Raw genomic sequence first — 19,135 nt, 5'->3', positions numbered from 1 at the left:
GGGCTTCTATGCTACTGTTGGAATATTCAAATAAAGTTTATTAGGATCTTTGCAGTCCAAGGCTCTCATTCTGCACTAGGATTTGTGTGGTTTTTTTCCTGTCTGTGTGTAGAACCCTACTGACTTGAATACAATGTGCAGGTGGATACAGTTACACACCTATTGGAGTAACTTATCTGAAAGTTTAAAACATTCCCAGTAGGGATATGGCCATGTGTCCTTATTTCTTGCACCACACCAGATTTAAATCCACAATCATAACCTGACATACTTTTGTCAGCCACTGATGTTGTTTTGTCAGCAGCTGAGCCATAGAAAGACACTGGAATAAAATTATTTGGATGACTTTTGACCAGCTGCTGTTTGAGAAAACAAAGGATCTCTGCTCATCATAGAGCTGCTGTATGTTGATGCTTTTTAGGCTGTCTTGACTTTTTCTTAGTTGTTTTTAACCTTTTTTTAGACAAGTAAAAATACTTGAACTGTCAAGTTCTGAAGTATTCTTTACTTTTTTTCTAGGGGAGATTTTTTTACTTTCTAAAATTTTACCAAGAATTTCTATGAATTAATCTTAAGTGTTAAATGGTTAATGAACTTATACAATAGCATATGAATAGGCTTTAATTTATCACTCCTGCATGTTAAATATTGTAACTTCCTTAGATTTAACTTCACTATGTACACAAATTTATGAAGTCCCATTGTCTTCAAATGTAGAATATGTAGCAGTTTCTGAAAAGCAGTGCCATAACTTAGGCCCTGATTTCTTTTACATAGAAAAGATTTTGAATCAGAAAAATTATTCTAAAGAACTTTATCATTTGTTCCTCCTGAAAGATCCTTAGTGTTAGCTCTCAGAATTGAAGTTCTTAATAATTCTGTCTTAATAATTTAATACTAATGAAAAACTTGGTTAAATAAAAGGAAAAATTTCCAGTTCATTGACTTTATTCTGTAGAGTTGATACTTTTTTGCAATTTTGCTAAAGCAAGTGTTAAAACATTGTGAGTGATCGCAGAATTAATTTATTCTCTTATGTTGTGACTTTTAAACTAAATAGTTTACATTAGGAGATGTGCATTTCTTTGTGTATAAAATGCAAATAATGCTTGATATTTTTGTGCAAGACATTTTTTGCTGATCTTATTTCTTTTTTATTTGGAATATAAAGTCTTGATTCGTTCAAACTTACTAAGAAATCATGGGGCTAATTATGATGTAAATAACTGTATTCATGATGTAAATAAAGTTTTCAAGGTCATGCTTATGATACATAAATGAATTACATATATAGAGATAGATATTCACCTTTGTGCCTGTGCTTTTTACTGAATTGTAACCCTGGATGTGTGTTAGAAGTGCTGTTAATTGTCTCTCTGTTTTGCTCAAGATTTTTATTGAAGGATGGTCAGCTGTGGCTCTGTGCCCCTCAGGCGAAGCAAATATGGAAGTGTTTAGCGGAAAATGCGGTTTATCTTTGTGATCGCGAAGCCTGTTTTAAATGGTATTCCAAACTAATGGGGGATGAACCAGACTTAGACCCTGACATTAATAAGGACTTCTTTGAAAATAATGTGCTTCAGCTGGATCCTTCCCTATTAACAGAAAATGGAATGAAATGTTTTGAACGTTTCTTCAAAGCTGTGAACTGTCGGGAAGGAAAGCTAGTAGCAAAGAGAAGAGCCTATATGATGGATGATCTGGAATTAATAGGATTAGACTACCTTTGGAGGGTGAGTTAATTGGAGGAAACATCCGAAAGTTTAATTGCTGAGTCTTTCTCAGTCTCTTAATATTTTTAGGAATGTGTGATTTCATATTGAAATTACAAAAATCTACTTTTTCAAAGTAAATGCTTGACTTTTGACTCCACTGTCTTCCCAGCAAGTGTACAAGCTGGTAACTTTGCAGACTGATACTTGATGGAAAGTTGTTTGAAACATAAGTATAGTTATGTATGCACATGAAATTAAAAATTTACCTATACTGTTGAAGAAGAAAGGATTGTTCCAGGTGATTGACCTGTAGATTTCTCTTTTCTTTCACATGCACGTTATAATTAAACTTTGTTCCGGGCATTAATAAGCTACTTTATTGCGTTCCTTGTGGTGTGGTAAACTGGGGTGATTCTACATTAGACCATATGACCACTGGTCTGATTCTTTCTCTTATAACCACAACCTGTTGCCTAAACCTGGTGGTTATGCAGGATCCACAGGTTCGGTATAGCCACCTGTTCTATACATATAAAATCTTCCTTTTCAATAGGAAGGTTGTTGCTTTCTGAAGCTTGCAAGTCTGTTGGGGAAAAACATCAGTATCTAATCTGTTGTGTAATTTTTTCAGAGTGTTCCTGGTTCTCAAGAGTTGTGTTAAAACCCACAGTGGTGCACTGTGGCATGATTATCATGGCTGTGTTTTTGTAAAACATGTACAGCAGCTGTCTGCAGTAATTTTGGTTGTGGCTTTTTGAAGGATTAGGTATTTTAATCCTGGTGATAATAGTTAAAAATAGATCACAAATTGTATACAAATAAATTCACACTTTGTGAACAGAGTGCCCACATAATGATAGCATGTTTTAGTGTTGGGAATCACCTTACTCTGGTCAGCATGACAAAACTCATTAAGCTTCAGCTCAGTATCCTGCAGGGTTTGTCTGTAAAACCTGCTTTCAGACCTGGTGACTAGTAATTAAAATTTAGATTATCACATTAGAAGCAGAATTCATTTGCCTGTTACCCTTCCACCCGCTCACAGCCATTTACATATTTGAAAATTCTGTTTGGTGATGCAGGCTGTTCAAGCATCTGAAAAAATAGTTTTCTTATTCTCTGAAAGTAGAGAAAATTGGAATATTATGTGAAGATGAATATATAAACACTAATTCTATTCTATTTATAAAACATCAGCTTTTTTTTTTGGTCTGAACTCCTTTAAAACTAGATAATTCTTAACCATGATTTTTATATTATTACTTTTAGTGTAAGTTGTTTTATTTTTTGTATCTAAGCATTTTAATCACTTTCACCTGATAAAATCATTAAACATACTGTTGTGTAAAGATACTTATGTAGTAGTTATGTTTTTAAATTTTATACCAGCAAGTTTTAAGATTTCTAATGCTTTTTGTGTTTTGTTTTTTTTTAAATTATGCTAGGTTGTGATTCAGGGAAATGATGACATCGCCAACAGAGCAATAGACCTTCTTAAAGAGATCTATACCAATCTTGGCCCAAGGTTACAAGTTAATCAGGTAAAAAAAAAAGCAACAAGAAAACTGAAATGTGATAGAAAAACAGTAATAAAATTCAATTTGGTGATATTTTCATAGTTGAAAGATTTGAAAAGAGAGAATAGTTATCGTGTTTTGCAGAGTATATACTCCTGAGTCCAGCCATCAGTTTCTGGTCAGATGCAGAATTAAAGAGTTTTTTCTCGTATTTGGAGACTGAACTCTGATAAATTTTTCATGTTAAGTTCGTCTGTTGTATTTGACCCTTCTACTCAGAAAACAATTAATGTCATATACTTAGGAAGACCTTTTGTGGAACTTTCAGTTGTGGCACTTATTTATACCGGCATGTTCCCTGGCTGGGTCTGTGGAGTGTTGTCACAAGATAATGTAATCTCTTTTTTCTGTCATGTCCCTTACAAAGGGTCACAGTTTCCCTATATAATGGTCAAGCTGAGCTCTAGCAAATCAGATATTATCTCCCTGCCTTAATATTTGCTGGGAGCTGCGTTTCAGTGGGCAGAGAAGAGAGAATGAATTTCTGTGAGGTCAGAAGAAGGGATGTCATCCAAGGGTCCTTGACAGGCTTGAGGTGGGCCTGTGAAAACCTTCTGAAGTTGGACAAGGCCGAGTAGAAGGTCCTGCACTGCACATGGGTCAGAGCAATCCCAGGCACAAGTACAGGCTGGGAGGAGAATGGAGTGAGAGCAGCCCTGAGGGGAAGGACTTGGGGGCACTGGGGAACAAGAAGCTCAACATGAGCTGTTGATGTGCACTCACAGGCCAGAAAGCCAAACATGTCCTAGGCTGCATCCAAAGCAGAGAGGGGATTCTGCCCTTCTGCTCTGCTCTCATGAGACCCCACCTGGAGTGCTGCTTCCAGCTCTGTGGTCCCCAACAGAAGAAGGGTATGGATCTGTTGGACTAAGTTCAGAGAAGGCCACAAAGATGATCAGAAGTCTGGAGCTACTCTTCTGTGAAGACAGACAGAGACCTGGCGTTTTTCAGCCTGGAGAAGAGAAGGCTCTGGGGAGACCTTAGAGCAACCTTCTACTACCTAAAGGGGGCTACAACAGAGCTGGAGAGGGACTTCTTGACAAGGGCTGATAGGGCAAGGAGAAATGGCTCTAAACTGAAAAGAGGGTAGGGTTAAATTGGATATTTGGAAGAAATTCTTCCCTGTGAGGATCACTGGCATAAAGAAGTTGTGGCTGCCCCATTGCTGGAAGTGTTGAAGGCCAGGTTGGATGGAGCTTTGGGCAACCTGGTCTAGTGGAAAGTGTGCCTATGGCATGGGAGATCTTAACTAGTTGATATTTGAGGTTCCTTCTGACACAAACATTGTATGATTTAATGATTGCACAGATTTGGTGGAGGGATCATAGAATCAACCAGGTTGGAAAAGACCTCCGAGATCATCAAGTCCAACCCTTGATCCAACACTGCCGTGGTTACCAGACCATGGCACTGATGCCACATCCAGTCTTATCTTAAAAACCTCCAGGGATGGTGACCACCTCTCTGGGCAGCGCATTCCAATGTCTGATTACTCTCTCTGTAAAAATTTTTTTCCTACTATTCAACCTAAACCTCCTCTGGCACAGCTTAAGACTGTGCCCTTTTATCCTTCTGCTGGTTGCCTGGAAGACCTGTAGCCCCACCTGCCTACAACCTCCTTTCAGGAAGTTGTAGAGAGTGATGAGGTGTCCCCTGAGCCTCCTCCAGGCTGAACAACCCCAGCTCCGTCAGCCTCTCCTCATGGGACTTGTGCTCGAGTCCCTTCACCAGCCTTGTTGCTCTTCTCTGGACCTGCTCCAGCACCTCAATATCCTTCCTGAGCTGAGGGGCCCAGAACTGGACACAGCACTCCAGGTGTGGCCTCACCAGCGCTGAGTACAGGGGAAGAATCACTTCCCTGGACCTGCTGCTGCACTGCTTCTGATCCAGGCCAGAATGCCATTGGCCTTCTTGGCCACCTGGGCACACTGCTGGCTCATGTTCAGCTTCCTGTCAATCCTCTGGACAATCTCCAGTTGATAGCTTGCCAGTTGTATTTCTTAAGACTCCAATTTTCATACTTGTCCTCAAAAACACAGTGTCTTCAAAGCTGCCTGTTTGCCAGATCCAGCACAGCTGCTCCAGGTGGTGCATTTACAGCCATTCAAGCTGTATCTGACTGCAGTGGCAGATGGCTGGAGCCTTCTCTCTTGCAATAGGTCTGGGCTTACAAAGCGTGCATCGATCTGTGCATCTGCGCATGGTTAGATCTGACAATTCCAGAAGTGTTGGATTGACTCAACATGCACACAAGTATTCAGTGTGCTGGCAACTCCTCTGTTCCTGAGCTGCCTCTAAGGAAAGTGGCTGCTGGACTGTGGTTTGCTGCAGTAGCTGTGACTGTTCATGTTTTGGTTGCAGACTTACCTGGAGACACTGCGGATTTTTTACAGTGATCCTCTAGGTTATGTGTCAGTCTAGATCAGGAGCAAGGATGTTAGATGTCAGATATAAAATGTTAGATACCAGGCAGAACGAAGAGAGCTGCTACAGCTGCCACTCTGCCGAATCTAGCTCAAAATCCGTTTCTGAGTTTGTGCAGGAAATGAGTGTATCTGGAACTTGGTTATGTGGTTTTGGAGGCTGGGGCTGGGGTAGTTGTTCTGAGGCTTTGCAAATGTTCTGTGTTCACTCTTAGTGTTAAGTAAGTCAACCTGTACTAGATTGTCAGCTAAAGATTCATTAACAGTCTGAGAAAATGATGAAGTGAAAGTCCAGTTGAGTGTTCTCTGTCCAAACTTCCACTTTTTCTATTTACATGCAAGTTTGCACTGTACAGTTACAGCTGCTGATGACATGTAAGATTTTTGAAGCCACAATAAATTAGAGCTATTTTATCAATGGTAGTTGATTTGGTTAAATGGTTTGGTTTGGGGGATTTTTTTTTACTTCTACCATTGAATTTTCCTTCTGAAAAGATGATTTTTAATATTTCTTGTAATTGCACCAATTTCTTGATGTAATTAGGTAGTGATTCATGAAGACTTCATTCAGTCCTGTTTCGATCGTCTAAAAGCCTCCTATGATACTTTATGTGTGTTGGATGGAGATAAAGACAGTATAAATTGTGCAAGACAAGAAGCAATACGGATGGTGAGAGTGTTGACTGTTTTAAGAGAATATATAAACGAATGTGACAGTGATTACCATGAAGAGAGAACTATTCTACCTATGTCAAGGTATGTGTGAAAAAGCAGTATTGTGATTTTGATTTTTGTTAAACTAAAACATTACTAATAGCGTTGTGATTTTTGCATTCTAAAGGGTTTCTGTTCAGGGAATGGTATTTACAGAGTTTCAGAATTCCATTTTCTTTTTTAATACATGAAACCGTATTTTAAAAAAATTAATTTGAAAGATCAGGCAAATACAGATATACATGAAAGGGACAGCAGACCTGAGAGTAAACCTGTTGTGCTGGTGTTTTGTTCTTTAACTAGCACAATGTACCTTGAGGCTCGATTGTTTTGGATATAGTTCTGTTTTCAGATAATTACTTAAAAGCAATACTTTTCTTTACATTAGCATCGTCAAAGCTTTTTTTTTCATATTCCTGTTTTACAAAAAACATGTCAATGTATATTTTCACCTTCCATAGTTGTTTAGAGAGATCTTTTATCTTACTTTGCAAGCCTAAATTTGGGATTATTTCTAAGGGAAATAGTCTGTGTAAGTTCCTCATAAGAGGGGGAAGAAGAAAACAGTACCTTGAAGTATATTTATTTTCTGTATACCTTCACTCTTCTTGTATTTGTCCTTCAATGAAAACTCAGCTTGAATCCTCGCTCTCTTCCTTAACTTTGTCTTTGGTATAAAGAAAAAGCAAACACTTAAATCCAGTGTTGTGTAGATGTTCATAAGCAAAATATTTCCTGAGAGAGGAGAGAAAAGCAGAACAGAAAACTGTTTAAATGTTCCACTGTTCATAGTTGCTCTCTGGGAAGAAAGCCTCAAAAGTACATCAGGAATACACTGTGACTGCTATAGATTTATGATAAAACTAAAATATTTTTAGGCGTGGTAGGGGTTTGTCATCCTTTATTTTAAATGCCCTTTGCTGTTTCTTCATGGTGTGTCAGTAATTTGCAGTGTTCCTACAGCTTTTTTATTGTATTTGTTGATTGACTGATTAGTCCTAACGAAGTTCTCTTGTTCATTGTGGGTGCATCTTTTTTTATATGGGCTGCTTGTTTGATTAGACTAATCTTTCAGAGGCCTTGTTAGCAAGGAGCTTTCTGAGGAGTTTTTTCTTTTTGTTGCATGGGATTATTTCGTTGGGCTTATCTGGGCACATCTTTCCTAATGAGCTCCCTGCCATTGTGGGAAGTGTGATCACTGCTAATGTGAAACTGTTTCTTCCTTTTTTGATCCCTTTCAATTTTATTGTTTTTTTAGTAATTGTGATTTTAAAAATTGGAATTCTAATGTAAAACTTCTAACAGCTTTTGACAGAAGTCATTAACACTTGGTGACCTAAAGGCCTTTTCTGATCTTAGTGTATTTAAAAGCAAAGCTGAGTTGCTTTACTAAAAGAGCAAAATGTCGTTGCCAGTCTCTTTGCACATTTTGGTCAGGAAGTTGCTAGACAGAGAAAAGATCTAACCTTTATAAGAGAATTCTAAAATTTCTGTTGATGTTTGTAACCTGACTGTAAGTTTGACCATATGATTAACGTACTTGTGCCAAGTTTGGCTTCTTGAAAGATTCTGTGTGTATTGTTTGCGTAGTTGCTGGGGCCTTCACAAAATCTCATGCTGGAGAATATCATCATATGTAAAGATTCAGTGTTGAAATACCTGCAACACAAAATACAGCAGGGAAAAGAATCTCTTTGATGAGGGCAAAAATAACTTTTTCTGGTGTGTTTATTTTCAGAGCTTTCCGTGGTAAACATATCACCCTGGTAGTTCGTTTTCCCAACCAAGGCCGACAGGTGGAAGATTTGGACATTTGGTCTCACACAAACGACACCATTGGCCAAGTGCGGCGTTGCATCCTCAACCGCATCAAAGCCAACAGTGCACACACGAAAGTGGAGCTGTTCATTGGTGGGGAGCTGGTGGACCCTGCAGATGACAGAAAACTCATTGGGCAGCTGAACCTCAAAGACAAAACGGTGAGTGTTGCAGGCTGATTATTTACCTCAATTCAGATGTTGCTTCCCTTTTGTAAATGCTTGAAAAGTACCGTGCACAGGATCGCTTATTCTTGTGAAATAGTTCCATTCTTCCTCCTTGTATTATGCCATTAACATGATATCAGGTGCTTATTTAATAAGGAATCTTAATTTATGCATGGTATTAAAACTGTTATTGTGTTTTTCAGCTAATTACGGCTAAGCTCACACAGATAAATTCTAATATGCCCTCAAGTCCAGATAGTTCTTCTGACTCTTCAACTGGTTCTCCGGGCAACCACGGCAATCACTACAGCGATGGGCCAAATCCAGAAGTTGAAAGCTGTTTGCCTGGAGTGGTAAGCTTATTCTGAAATTAGCAGTTTAAATGCATTTTTTCTTATACTTTGTCTTTAACTAGCAATTTTAATGTGTGGTTTTTTTTAAAATTTGCTTATTTTAAGATCATGTCACTGCATCCTCGGTACATCTCTTTTCTTTGGCAAGTTGCAGACCTGGGCAGTAGCCTAAATATGCCACCCCTTAGAGATGGAGCTCGTGTTCTAATGAAGCTCATGCCACCAGGTAAAACTTAATTTTATCCTTTTTTTATCTTGTAATATCCTCTATAATAATTTCTCGCCTGTTATAGAAAAATGAAGATAGGGGAATATTTTCTACTTTCTGGTAATTTATTGATATTATAATTCATGACCGATCCTAATTAGGACTGTAAATGTTTTCCCAAATAGTTCTTTCTTCTCTGCTATATCAAGTTGCATAGCTTACTGTTGGTATTGGGGTTCAGTACCACAGTGCAGTGAAAATGGGGAGAAGTATTGGATTCTGAAATGATTTTGTAGCACTGCTTTAACAGGATCACTTTTGACTGTAATAATCATTGCAGAACACTTGATAGTCTGATGTTGTCTGTAGCTTTTTGCAACTGTTCTGATACACTTAAAACTTTTCAGATTTATATTTGTAAGTAGTACTGGCTTTTTGTGGAGTAGTTTTGTTACAAAACACTTACAAGTTGTGTTTTTATTGCAGATAACACTACAGTTGAGAAACTAAGAGCTATTTGTTTAGATCACGCAAAGCTTGGGGAAAGCAGCCTTAGTCCATCCCTCGATTCGCTATTCTTTGGTCCTTCTGCCTCACAAGTGCTGTACCTAACAGAGGTTTGTGATGCTTTGCCTGTTCTTTAAAAATCTTTACCTCTCCCTGTGGCAGTCCTTTCTGTAATGTTATAGAAGTCTAAGATCAAGTTCTGGTTTGAAATTAGCAATCAAAAGTACTTAACAATTTACTGGAATAAACATGTGTATGACCAATGCTGTCAAAAGCATTGTTTAAGTAGCATTCCTACATATTCTCATGTTCAGTATCTATATCCAAGCTGGTGCATTGCTGTTAGTTAACTCTGTATTTTGTTCTACAGGTAGTTTATGCCTTGTTAATGCCTGCCAGTGCACCCCTGGGAGAAGATGCCAGTGACTTCCAATACAACTTCTTAAAAAGTGGGGGTTTGCCTCTTGTGCTGAGCATGCTGACCAGAAATAACTTCCTGCCAAACGCAGATATGGAAACTCGGAGGGGTGCCTACCTTAACGCTCTGAAAATAGCCAAATTGTTGCTAACAGCCATTGGATACGGCCACGTTCGAGCTGTGGCAGAAGCTTGTCAGCCAGTTGTGGAAGGCACAAGTACAATTTCACCGGTAATATGAACCTTCCTTCCTGCAAATACCAGTGTGCTCTGGTTTTTATGTTGTCTGCAGCAACTTCTCTCCACTCTTCATTAACAGGCTATTCTTTGAGTGCATTGCATGCCAAGAACTCCTGTTACTTTCAGATAATGTTGTCTAAAAAAGAGATCAACTTGCTAAAAGAATCCTGTTTCTTTGTGACTATAAAAAGTTAGTGTGAGATGCACTTGCTCTATATGTGATTTTCAGTGGTTTGCATGATTGTCAGTGCAGGTAACTTTTAATTTCTAAGTACATTATCCCATAAATTCAGTTCACAAAAAGAATTCTGGTTCTTTTGAGCTGCTGAGTCTATTGAAGGATGTGCCTCTGAATTTCTTGTATCTATTAGAGCAGAAACCAACAGAACTGATGTTGAGTCATGCCAGCCCTTTGTCTACATAAAGACAAGTCTTTGGATTGCTAAAGTCCTAATTCTCAGTGTTGTTTGTAGAAGATTCTTGCAGAGAACAGTTTAGGTACATTGCAAAGTTAAGTGCTGATGGCTGAAAGGTGTCCTACCCTAGGATTTCTCAGAGTTAGAAAGGGAAAAGTCTGACACAGGTATTCTGAACTGTGATCTCACATGTCTGTAGTAGATTTTATGGATATTTAATATGGCAGGTTAGTTTTTGTACATCTAGACAAGTATGTTCTGGGTCAAGGTTTTATTTGTGTCCTCTTACAGTAGATGGACAGCATAGAGCCCAAAAAGTAAACTTTGCTGCTGTTTGTCTTGGACATTTGCTTCACAAGTATTCCAGCTATTTAGCTATTTTTTTTTTGCCTTTTGTGAGGTTCCATCCCAAATAGTTGCTTGAGCTCTCAGCCTGTACTCAAGAATACATAGAGAGTCCCACTTCAAGGTACTTTATTCCACAGTATTGACTAAGATCCATCTCTGAAGCAGACAAGTACGTTCCCCTTAAGTCTGAAAAATAAATATCCATTATGGTTAGCTACATCTCTTGGAAGATACATGATTAATTCTTTTTCCAGAGGTGAAGATCTCTTTTCATGTCTCGTATTAGAATATAACAGAAACATCTTAAAGCAGACATGTTTGCCACTCTATCCTTCGTTCTGTTTAAATGAGTAAGTTTTACTGCCCTCACAACATAATAATTTCTTACAACAATTATTTAAAAGATAGTTTGGAACACAGATATCATCATTTGAGTCTTGAAGTACTGTTTAAAATATATTTATGCTGACTACTTAAGAGGTAGTAGCATTTGTCCATGATTGCTGGCATTCACTGTTTGGTGTTGCAAACATCTGACTTAATAATATTAACTGATTTGTTGGAACAAACATGGTTATTCTTGCTGTCATCATCATCCTGTTTGAAGGACTTTGATATTTTTTGTTATTGCTGCAGCACCAACAAGTTTACACCTTGGAATGGAGGTGAGATTTGTTAATAACTTTCATCTGCCTTATCTAAAGCATAAGTACCAAAGCATATCTTTCTGTCTTGGCTTTCCATCAGTACTTGAGAGAAATGAGGTAACCAGGGTTATGTGTCTGCAGTCTTTCAGTTATCAGTCTGTTGCTGTCACTAGTACCTTTTGAATTTTTACTTTTTTCTTCCTTGTTTTCATAGAAGGTGGAATTAAAAACATTGTCAAACGCAGTATTCTGAACTTGATTTGTCCCATGTATATTGTGGTTGATCACTTCCAGCCCGCTTCCAATAATTAATTGACTGTGGAAGCTCTCTTAGTCTTTGGTGGGGGTTCTGTAGTTTTGCTCCCTAAATCAACTGTCCTAGTGAAGCTGACAAAGCAAGGGGTGTGATCAAAGGCAGGTGTTACACAGCAAGTTCACAGTGTGTCTTTTGAGCAGCATTTGAGGTGTCTTTTTTGAATGAAATGGTACAGAGAAAATGAAGAAACTCTTTTGCTGAAGAAGTTTTAGCTTGTAACCACAGCCCACAGTCTTTTGTTTGTCTGTGAGAAGGAAACAACTGTTTCAGATTTGAACTGTCAAAACTGTGAAGGTCTTGCAGCCCAGGGAGAGGGAACTGTATGCTCAAACCAATACAGAAAAGATAAAAACTTGTCTTGCTACTGTTTTGTTATGGAAATACCACAGAACAAGTGGAGGGATAATTCAGAACAGAATTCTTCAGTAGTGCTCTAACTCAAATGTTTAAAATGTACTTCAGTATAATGAACACTGTAACCATGTACTGTCTGGACACTATTACCTAATCCAGAGGGAGAGCCAATTGTTTTACCCAACCCTTTCTTTCCTGCATCAACAGAAAGGGAAGGAGGTGTTAAATGTAAACATTCTGTTATGAATAATCTTGATCAGTAATCTGATCAATAAACAAGCTTCCAAACCTAATAAATTTTGAGCAAGTGCCTCTCCTCTTAACTGCTTGTACTCTGTGATCATACACTGCAGCATAAAGTGTCTTCAAATGTGATATCTGTTTGAAAATGAGATTTATCTTGGTGTTTGCAGATTCTGTAAGTAGTTTTCCTTCCACGATCTTGCATATGTCTGCCAAACCTTTCCAAGTAACTTTAGATCTTCATATCTTTTTGCTTTTTTCCCTATGTAAAAGTAAGTATAAGAAGTACTTTCTTCCAGATAAACCAGGCTACGCATGACCAGGCAGTGGTGCTACAAAATGCCCTACAAAACATTCCTAATCCAACTTCAGAATGCATGCTAAGAAATGTAGCAATACGTCTTGCACAGCAAATATCTGATGAGGTTGGTGAATTCCTTTCTCTTTCACCTTTTTTCCTATAGCATTTTTCCTCTTTTTTTAATCCTTAAATTTATTGCATTATAAAACATGGATTTTCTTTTAAAATTTCATGAAACATTTTAGGTAGTCTTCATATGATTCAATAAGCTATTAATTAAAAGTATTTCTTTGTTTCCATATGCATAATGAAATTTGGTGTCTAATACCATAAAGAGGCTTTAGTGAAGACAAGAAACAAGCTCTTTAATGGATTGTGAATATTGTTATCCTTAGATTAGAACTTTAGAAAATGGATGTAATAGGTTTAAAGAAGTTAACGGGTATTTTGAAAACACTTTTTGTGACACTTTCTTCTTTTTTTGGTCTTCTCTGTTTTGGTTTCTGAGTAACACACTCTTCCTGAGGAGAAAAACAGAAAGGGGAAGGGAAGTTTAAAGTATTGAGCATGATTTTTAAATGCTGAGAGATAAAAGTCTCAAATCCTTGCCAGTGTATCTTTATATATTGAAAATGGATTAATGTTGCAAGTGAGAAATTGGATTGTGGACCCTCAGCAGTGTTAAAGAATGTGCTTTGAAAATGTAATAGTCTTATCCATATGGTATGGCCAAACCCTATTTAGATGTGAAATCATGAGTCAGTGAATAAATATATTAGTGAATTCTGCTGAAATCAGCAGAAGCTGAAATCAGAACTGCTGTAACTTCCTCTTCCACAGTGAATTGGGTCCCTTCCAGTGTGGAAGCAGTGAAGATGGTGTTTCTGTGCTATATAGCACATCTGCAAAACCATCTCCAAAACATTTCTGAGGAATCTAGATAGAAGTAGCCTTGTATGATCATCTTGGTGTTGAAAAGGGCACTATCCCTGCAGAACAAAGGGCTGTGTCTAAGGAAAGCACCATGTACTAGACTGCAAGGCTGACCCATCTGCCTTGGATCAGTGGTGGTGTTGCATCTGTACTTGAAATCAGCCAGTTGAACTCAATTTAATTAAACTGCTTCCATAGAAGAAATGTCTTTTGAGGTGAGGTATGAAGCAAGTTTTTTAATTGTGCCTTTGTCTTTCCTGGAGGACTTCTAATAAATAAATACATTATTTTTCTTTCACCAGGCATGTCAAAGCAAACAAAAGCTGAATTTCTTTAACAGTATTGCTGTTAAAGTTTTATTTGCAGATTTCTGGTATTATGAAAACTGCTGTAGATCTAAATTTCATATGTATCACAGTTTGCCTTTGAAAGGTTTTTTCTTTCTCTTTTTCATGTTTTGATGTTCCATCCAAAAGACTGACTCTTTCTAACTGTCCTCACAGTTTTTTAAAAAATAAATCCAACAAGATTTCCATAGGCCAGAGAGAAGACTACTGCAGAGAAAGGAATCTTTCACGTTTTTTAAGTGTTGATACTTGAAGATTTTGAAACTCCAATGAGATAAAAAAACACCCCTGTTACTTTTCTTGTGATGCTGTTGCTCTGAGGTTGCTTAGCTTGTGACAGATGATGAAATGCCTGTTACTTTTCTTGTAACTCCAGGTGATGTTCGTATCAGTACACAAATGGACATTGTTCAGGTTTCCTGATGCTGAGAGCTTACTAGTTCAGCCTCCCTTTTTTATTAAGTCTGAACATTAGAAATATGGAACTTGACATTTTTGAGAACTGTCTGCCATCTGCTTTTAGAGGTTGCCTAGTTTTTGGACAGTTCTACATAGAATACAGACCTTGGCTGTGTTTTGTGTTGTTTTTTAAAGTTGATGCAAACTATAAATAGTAAGTTGTAGTATGTTTTGTAATGTGTAGAAGCTATTGGTGCTAACTCAGTCCATGCACGAAATACTGAAGAGTGATTCTGCATTCATAAGATGCATGAGCTGTGTTTTTATTAATGTTAAAACCTGTATATCTTAAATGTAGAACAGTCCCTTTATATAATGATCACATTCTTTATAAGCATCAATTTGTGGAGCTAGCTATCAGCCAGCACAATAAATACCATGATGAGGAAAAACCCTGAAATAAGTTTCTGCATTGCTTAAGAGGCTGGCTGCCTTCCAGATGCATGTTTGGTGGTTTCTTGGGGTTTTTTCCCAAATTGAGAAATTCAGCATTGAATTTGGTAGTTTCTGCTAAACCTTACTCAGTATCAGAATCCTACTTTCTGTTAAAAAATGAAATTTTATTTAAGTGAATTACAAATATTTTTCAAGATACATCATCTCTTTTTTCTATTTAAAGCAGCATTTATTAAATTTTGAAACTTTAAGCATTAAATTTTCTATAAAATTCATTTGTGAGAATTTGGACTCCACAGTAGTGTTATTTGCAGCTGCATCCTAATGTTGCTTTGGTTTATTTCTCTCTTTTTTTCAGGCTTCAAAATACATCCCTGATATCTGTGTTATCAGGGCAGTACAAAAAATTGTCTGGGCATCAGGCTGTGGGTCAGTTCAGCTGGTTTTCAGCTCGAATGAGGAAATTAGTAAAATCTATGAAAAGGTAAGAATTCTAAGTAACTGCTTTTTTGTAAAACTGTTCATTTGTTTATAAAAGAGTCTGTTGACCACGTCAGGCTTAGGGTGTGATGAGCTTTAAGGTGGGTATACCCTGGTGGTGATATATTTCAAAGTTCAGTACAGGTTTTTGTCATACCACAGTTTGATGTTCTATTCCAGATTACTTTTCTCAGTAACTGTTTAATTGTAGCTTCAATCTGGTGTCAGTTCAAAAGTGCACCAGTTCTGTAAGCTGCTGTAACATGCTTTCAGCCCAGTTAGATTCTGTATCTAAATAAGGAATAAGTATTTCTTGCAATGCTAGTTTTTCTAGTCTTCAAACTTAAAAGGTCTGTTCTACAAAAGCTGATTTAACACATATGTGCGGTCTAGAATGAAAACCAAGAGCTAATTTCTGTGAAACTAGCACTGGAAAAAAATTAATTGCTAATCCTGTATGACCTTTTTCTTTTTATTAGGTAGATATGTAAAACATCTTGATGGTTTCACACATGGTTTACACACACAGGTTGGAGTTGGGGGTTATGCATCGGTGCAGTATCACACACTTTGTGTGTAATGTTGTTTACAGTTACAGGAAATAGTAATATGTATTTTGACAGTGATTTTTTTAAAAGTATCTTTTTGTTCTCTGAGCATCTTCTCTTGTTCATCTTAAAAAAATCATGTTTAGGACTTGTCAATGCTTGTCTAAGAGTAGAAAAGAAAGGAATCTGTAAGGGGGCTTTATTCTTGGAGGATTAGCTGCTGTGCTTAAGTGATCAGGCAGAAGAAGAACATTTACTTCAGCAAAATGCAACACCTTTACATTTACCTTACGTAGTGGTATGGTGGCTTCTGCTTCTATTGCTGTGAGCATGACTTCTTCATTAAATAAATTGGGGCTTTGGGGGTTTTTTAGGTGATAAACTGTCATATAAAACATGGTTTCATTAGTGTGACAGTCCAAGCACACAAACAGATGCTCTTGTATCTACACATATGATGTTTTAAGAACAGCAGTGCACTGGAGAAAATACACTTGAAAGAAAATAAAGCTAAGTGTGCTTTTCTAATATTTTTCTGGCTAAAAATTTTGCAGTTAAGTTCTGGTAAAATTACTTTGAAAGCAGTCATCCTCCAAAGGATTTTATGGGTTTTCTGTTTGGTTTTTTGTTTTATTTATTCTTATTGACACTTATATGGACATTTTTGATAAATGGTAGCTGCATTTGGTTTATGCTAAGGCAAAAGGGGAATAAAAATTGAAGGGAAAAATTTGAAATTAAAAAGAGGGAGAAACTGCAGAGGTAATAAGAAGGAGGAATAAGGTACTCTTTGCTAGTGTAACATACAAAAGAGGAAAGTATCCTGGAAATAGAGGAACATCATGGAAGCAAGGTCACATTCTTATTTTAAGAGAATTGTGTTTTCTTATAGATGACAGGAAGTAACTTTTATGATGGTTTTATAAAGATTGAATATGCTGATGGCTTTTAGAGGAAAAAGTATTTTAAGGAAAATGCTTTCAGTTTCCTAAGTTAACCGCTAAACTTTAGACTTTAACTCATAGGTCCTAGAAGTATTTTGCTAAGTGTGTGGAATAGAGATTTATCATTAAATGTTAGTTTAAGAACAAAAGCAGACTCATTTTTGTGGAATCAAGAATGACATGTCAGGATTCCTGAAAACATCAAAGACTGCAATGGGAAATTATTTTTTTAAGAGGCATTTCAGACTAGTGCCATCAAGAATGACTTCTGAAAGAATGTTGAGCACCTAAAGAAGCTTCTGAACTTAACTGGTGAATTGAATTAAACTTTAAAGCCCAGTTAAATTATTTTGAGAGCATAACTTGTATGGAGTCTCTTCTGCCTCCTGCCTCCAAAAGTTCTGGTGTGAGAATCCTCTCTGTGGCTGAAGATGACTTTTTGCAGCTACCAGTGGTGTCCAACTGCCTTTGCCTCATTAGCTCAGAGAAGGATCCTGGATACCAGAAATACTCCACATGTGCTACTTGGACAGATCCCTCAGCTCCCCGTGCCTGAGTGTAGGGAAGTACTTCCTGAGTACAAAATGCACTTTGCTGTTCTCCTGGAGCCCTGCAGCAATGCAGAAATAACTGTCCTTTTTGAACAGGGGGCAGTGCAGAGCAGGTGCAATCCTGAACTTGTTGAAAGCACCTCTGTTTGCTTTAGGATCTTGAGCTGTGTCAGAGTGACCACATCCTCCCACTGCAGTGTGGTGACTGTCTGATTTTTTAGCTGCTGTGCAAAGACTAAGTAGTGTTTGTTGCCAGACTGAGGCATCCTTTGGCCTGTTCACAATTAATTCTCTTTCCTGCGTTGCAATCCCTTCTTTCTGCCTACTTAATCTTGATGCCTTCCCACATATAAAACAAATAATGCCTCTAGTTAATGTTGCTAACCTGCATGATTTATAAATGGTGAATGGAGACCTGCTCACATTCAGTTTCTTCAGAACTTCTTGAAGATAATTACTTTTAGGTGGAGGAGAGGGCTTGCCATTATTCTCAAAGTATTTATTTTGGAGAAATGTACCAAAATCAACTCACTTGATTCAAGTGTTCAGTTAAAGGAGTAACTTCTGTGACCATTAGCAATAATATTACTTTCTATTTCTACACAACTATGTTTGAAATTTGGTTCAGCTCTCTCATGTTTCTGAAAAATAGTGATGAATAAATTCTAGCAGTATTAAGAAGCTTTTGGTCAAATAAGTTGTGAGTGTCAAAGCCTTGTGAAACTGGATTTAATGACGAATTATAAAGCACTATAGCCTTTCTGTGCTTAAGTAGTAACTGTTTTCCATGCTTTACACTCCATGTTCTGAGTATTAAAAAAAAGCAGAAGAAAAGAAAACCAAAGAAACCCCCAGACACAAACCAACAAACAACTCCAGCAGTACTAACTGATGAAACGTCTGCTTGCAAGCTTCCTATTTAACTTCTGGCTCCTTCAGTTCATGCTTGGAATCCTCCTTTGAGAAGCGCAGTACTGGAAGTTCAAGTCATCCTACATAGTGCTTTGACTCAGATCTGAGTGGAGTGCATAAAATACTTGGCAGTGATAATCACTTAGTGTACAAATTTGTGGTTTGCGTTTGTATTTAGTGGATATACCTCGGAGCCAGTTGGGTTTCTTGGGATTTTTTTCTATACCCACTTTGTGCACTCTTGTTTGTTTTCACAGACAAATGCAGGAAATGAACCAGACCTAGAAGATGAACAAGTTTGCTGTGAAGCACTGGAGGTGATGACCCTGTGTTTTGCTTTGATTCCAACGGCACTGGATGCACTCAGTAAAGAAAAGGCATGGCAGACGTTTATCATTGATTTACTGCTGCACTGTCACAGCAAGTAAGTTTTGATTGGTTTTTTTTAATCACATCTACTGTTTTACCATTCAAAATTCATATGAAGCCTAAATGCAAAGCAGTGACTTCTTATTTAAGTGATTTTTCTCTGCAGCTGTCTTAATTATTGTTTAACACTGTAAATCTAATTTGGATACCTGTTCTAAATATCAATCCCATTTTCTTTGTACTCATAAGGAGGATATTGTCAAACCGGATGGATGGGTGTCTGATAATGTGCTACTGATGGCTTTAGAACAAATTATTTGTGGTGCTCTCAGATGAATGGGGTCAGAATTTCAGCACCGTGTTTTGGGGTTTTGACTTTTCTAGATAAACAGGTTAAAAATTCTTAGATTCAGGAATATTCACCGTAACAAA

General features: G+C 37.5%; 1 protein-coding gene across 6 annotated transcripts in view; it reads left to right on the top strand.

Moving 5' to 3' along the window:
• The window catches only part of USP9X (ubiquitin specific peptidase 9, X-linked), a 107,253-nt gene that overhangs the window by 55,102 nt on the left and 33,016 nt on the right, over positions 1–19,135 (top strand). For 5 of the 6 annotated variants that reach the window (XM_017810890.1, XM_017810889.1, XM_017810888.1 and 2 more), the window contains exons 16-26: positions 1,391–1,733; positions 3,161–3,256; positions 6,260–6,471; positions 8,168–8,408; positions 8,618–8,767; positions 8,873–8,993; positions 9,462–9,592; positions 9,853–10,131; positions 12,763–12,888; positions 15,258–15,383; positions 18,592–18,758. In XM_017810890.1, coding sequence (XP_017666379.1) covers positions 1,391–1,733; positions 3,161–3,256; positions 6,260–6,471; positions 8,168–8,408; positions 8,618–8,767; positions 8,873–8,993; positions 9,462–9,592; positions 9,853–10,131; positions 12,763–12,888; positions 15,258–15,383; positions 18,592–18,758 — 1,992 coding nt within the window. The remainder of the gene's footprint in view (positions 1–1,390; positions 1,734–3,160; positions 3,257–6,259; positions 6,472–8,167; positions 8,409–8,617; positions 8,768–8,872; positions 8,994–9,461; positions 9,593–9,852; positions 10,132–12,762; positions 12,889–15,257; positions 15,384–18,591; positions 18,759–19,135) is intronic. The other variant, XM_017810893.1, reaches the window with a different exon arrangement.

The sequence above is a fragment of the Lepidothrix coronata genome, unplaced genomic scaffold (genome assembly GCF_001604755.1).
Source record: "Lepidothrix coronata isolate B3197 unplaced genomic scaffold, Lepidothrix_coronata-1.0 Scaffold30, whole genome shotgun sequence".
Lineage (NCBI taxonomy): Eukaryota > Metazoa > Chordata > Aves > Passeriformes > Pipridae > Lepidothrix > Lepidothrix coronata.
This window is presented reverse-complemented; position numbering and strand designations above follow the sequence as displayed.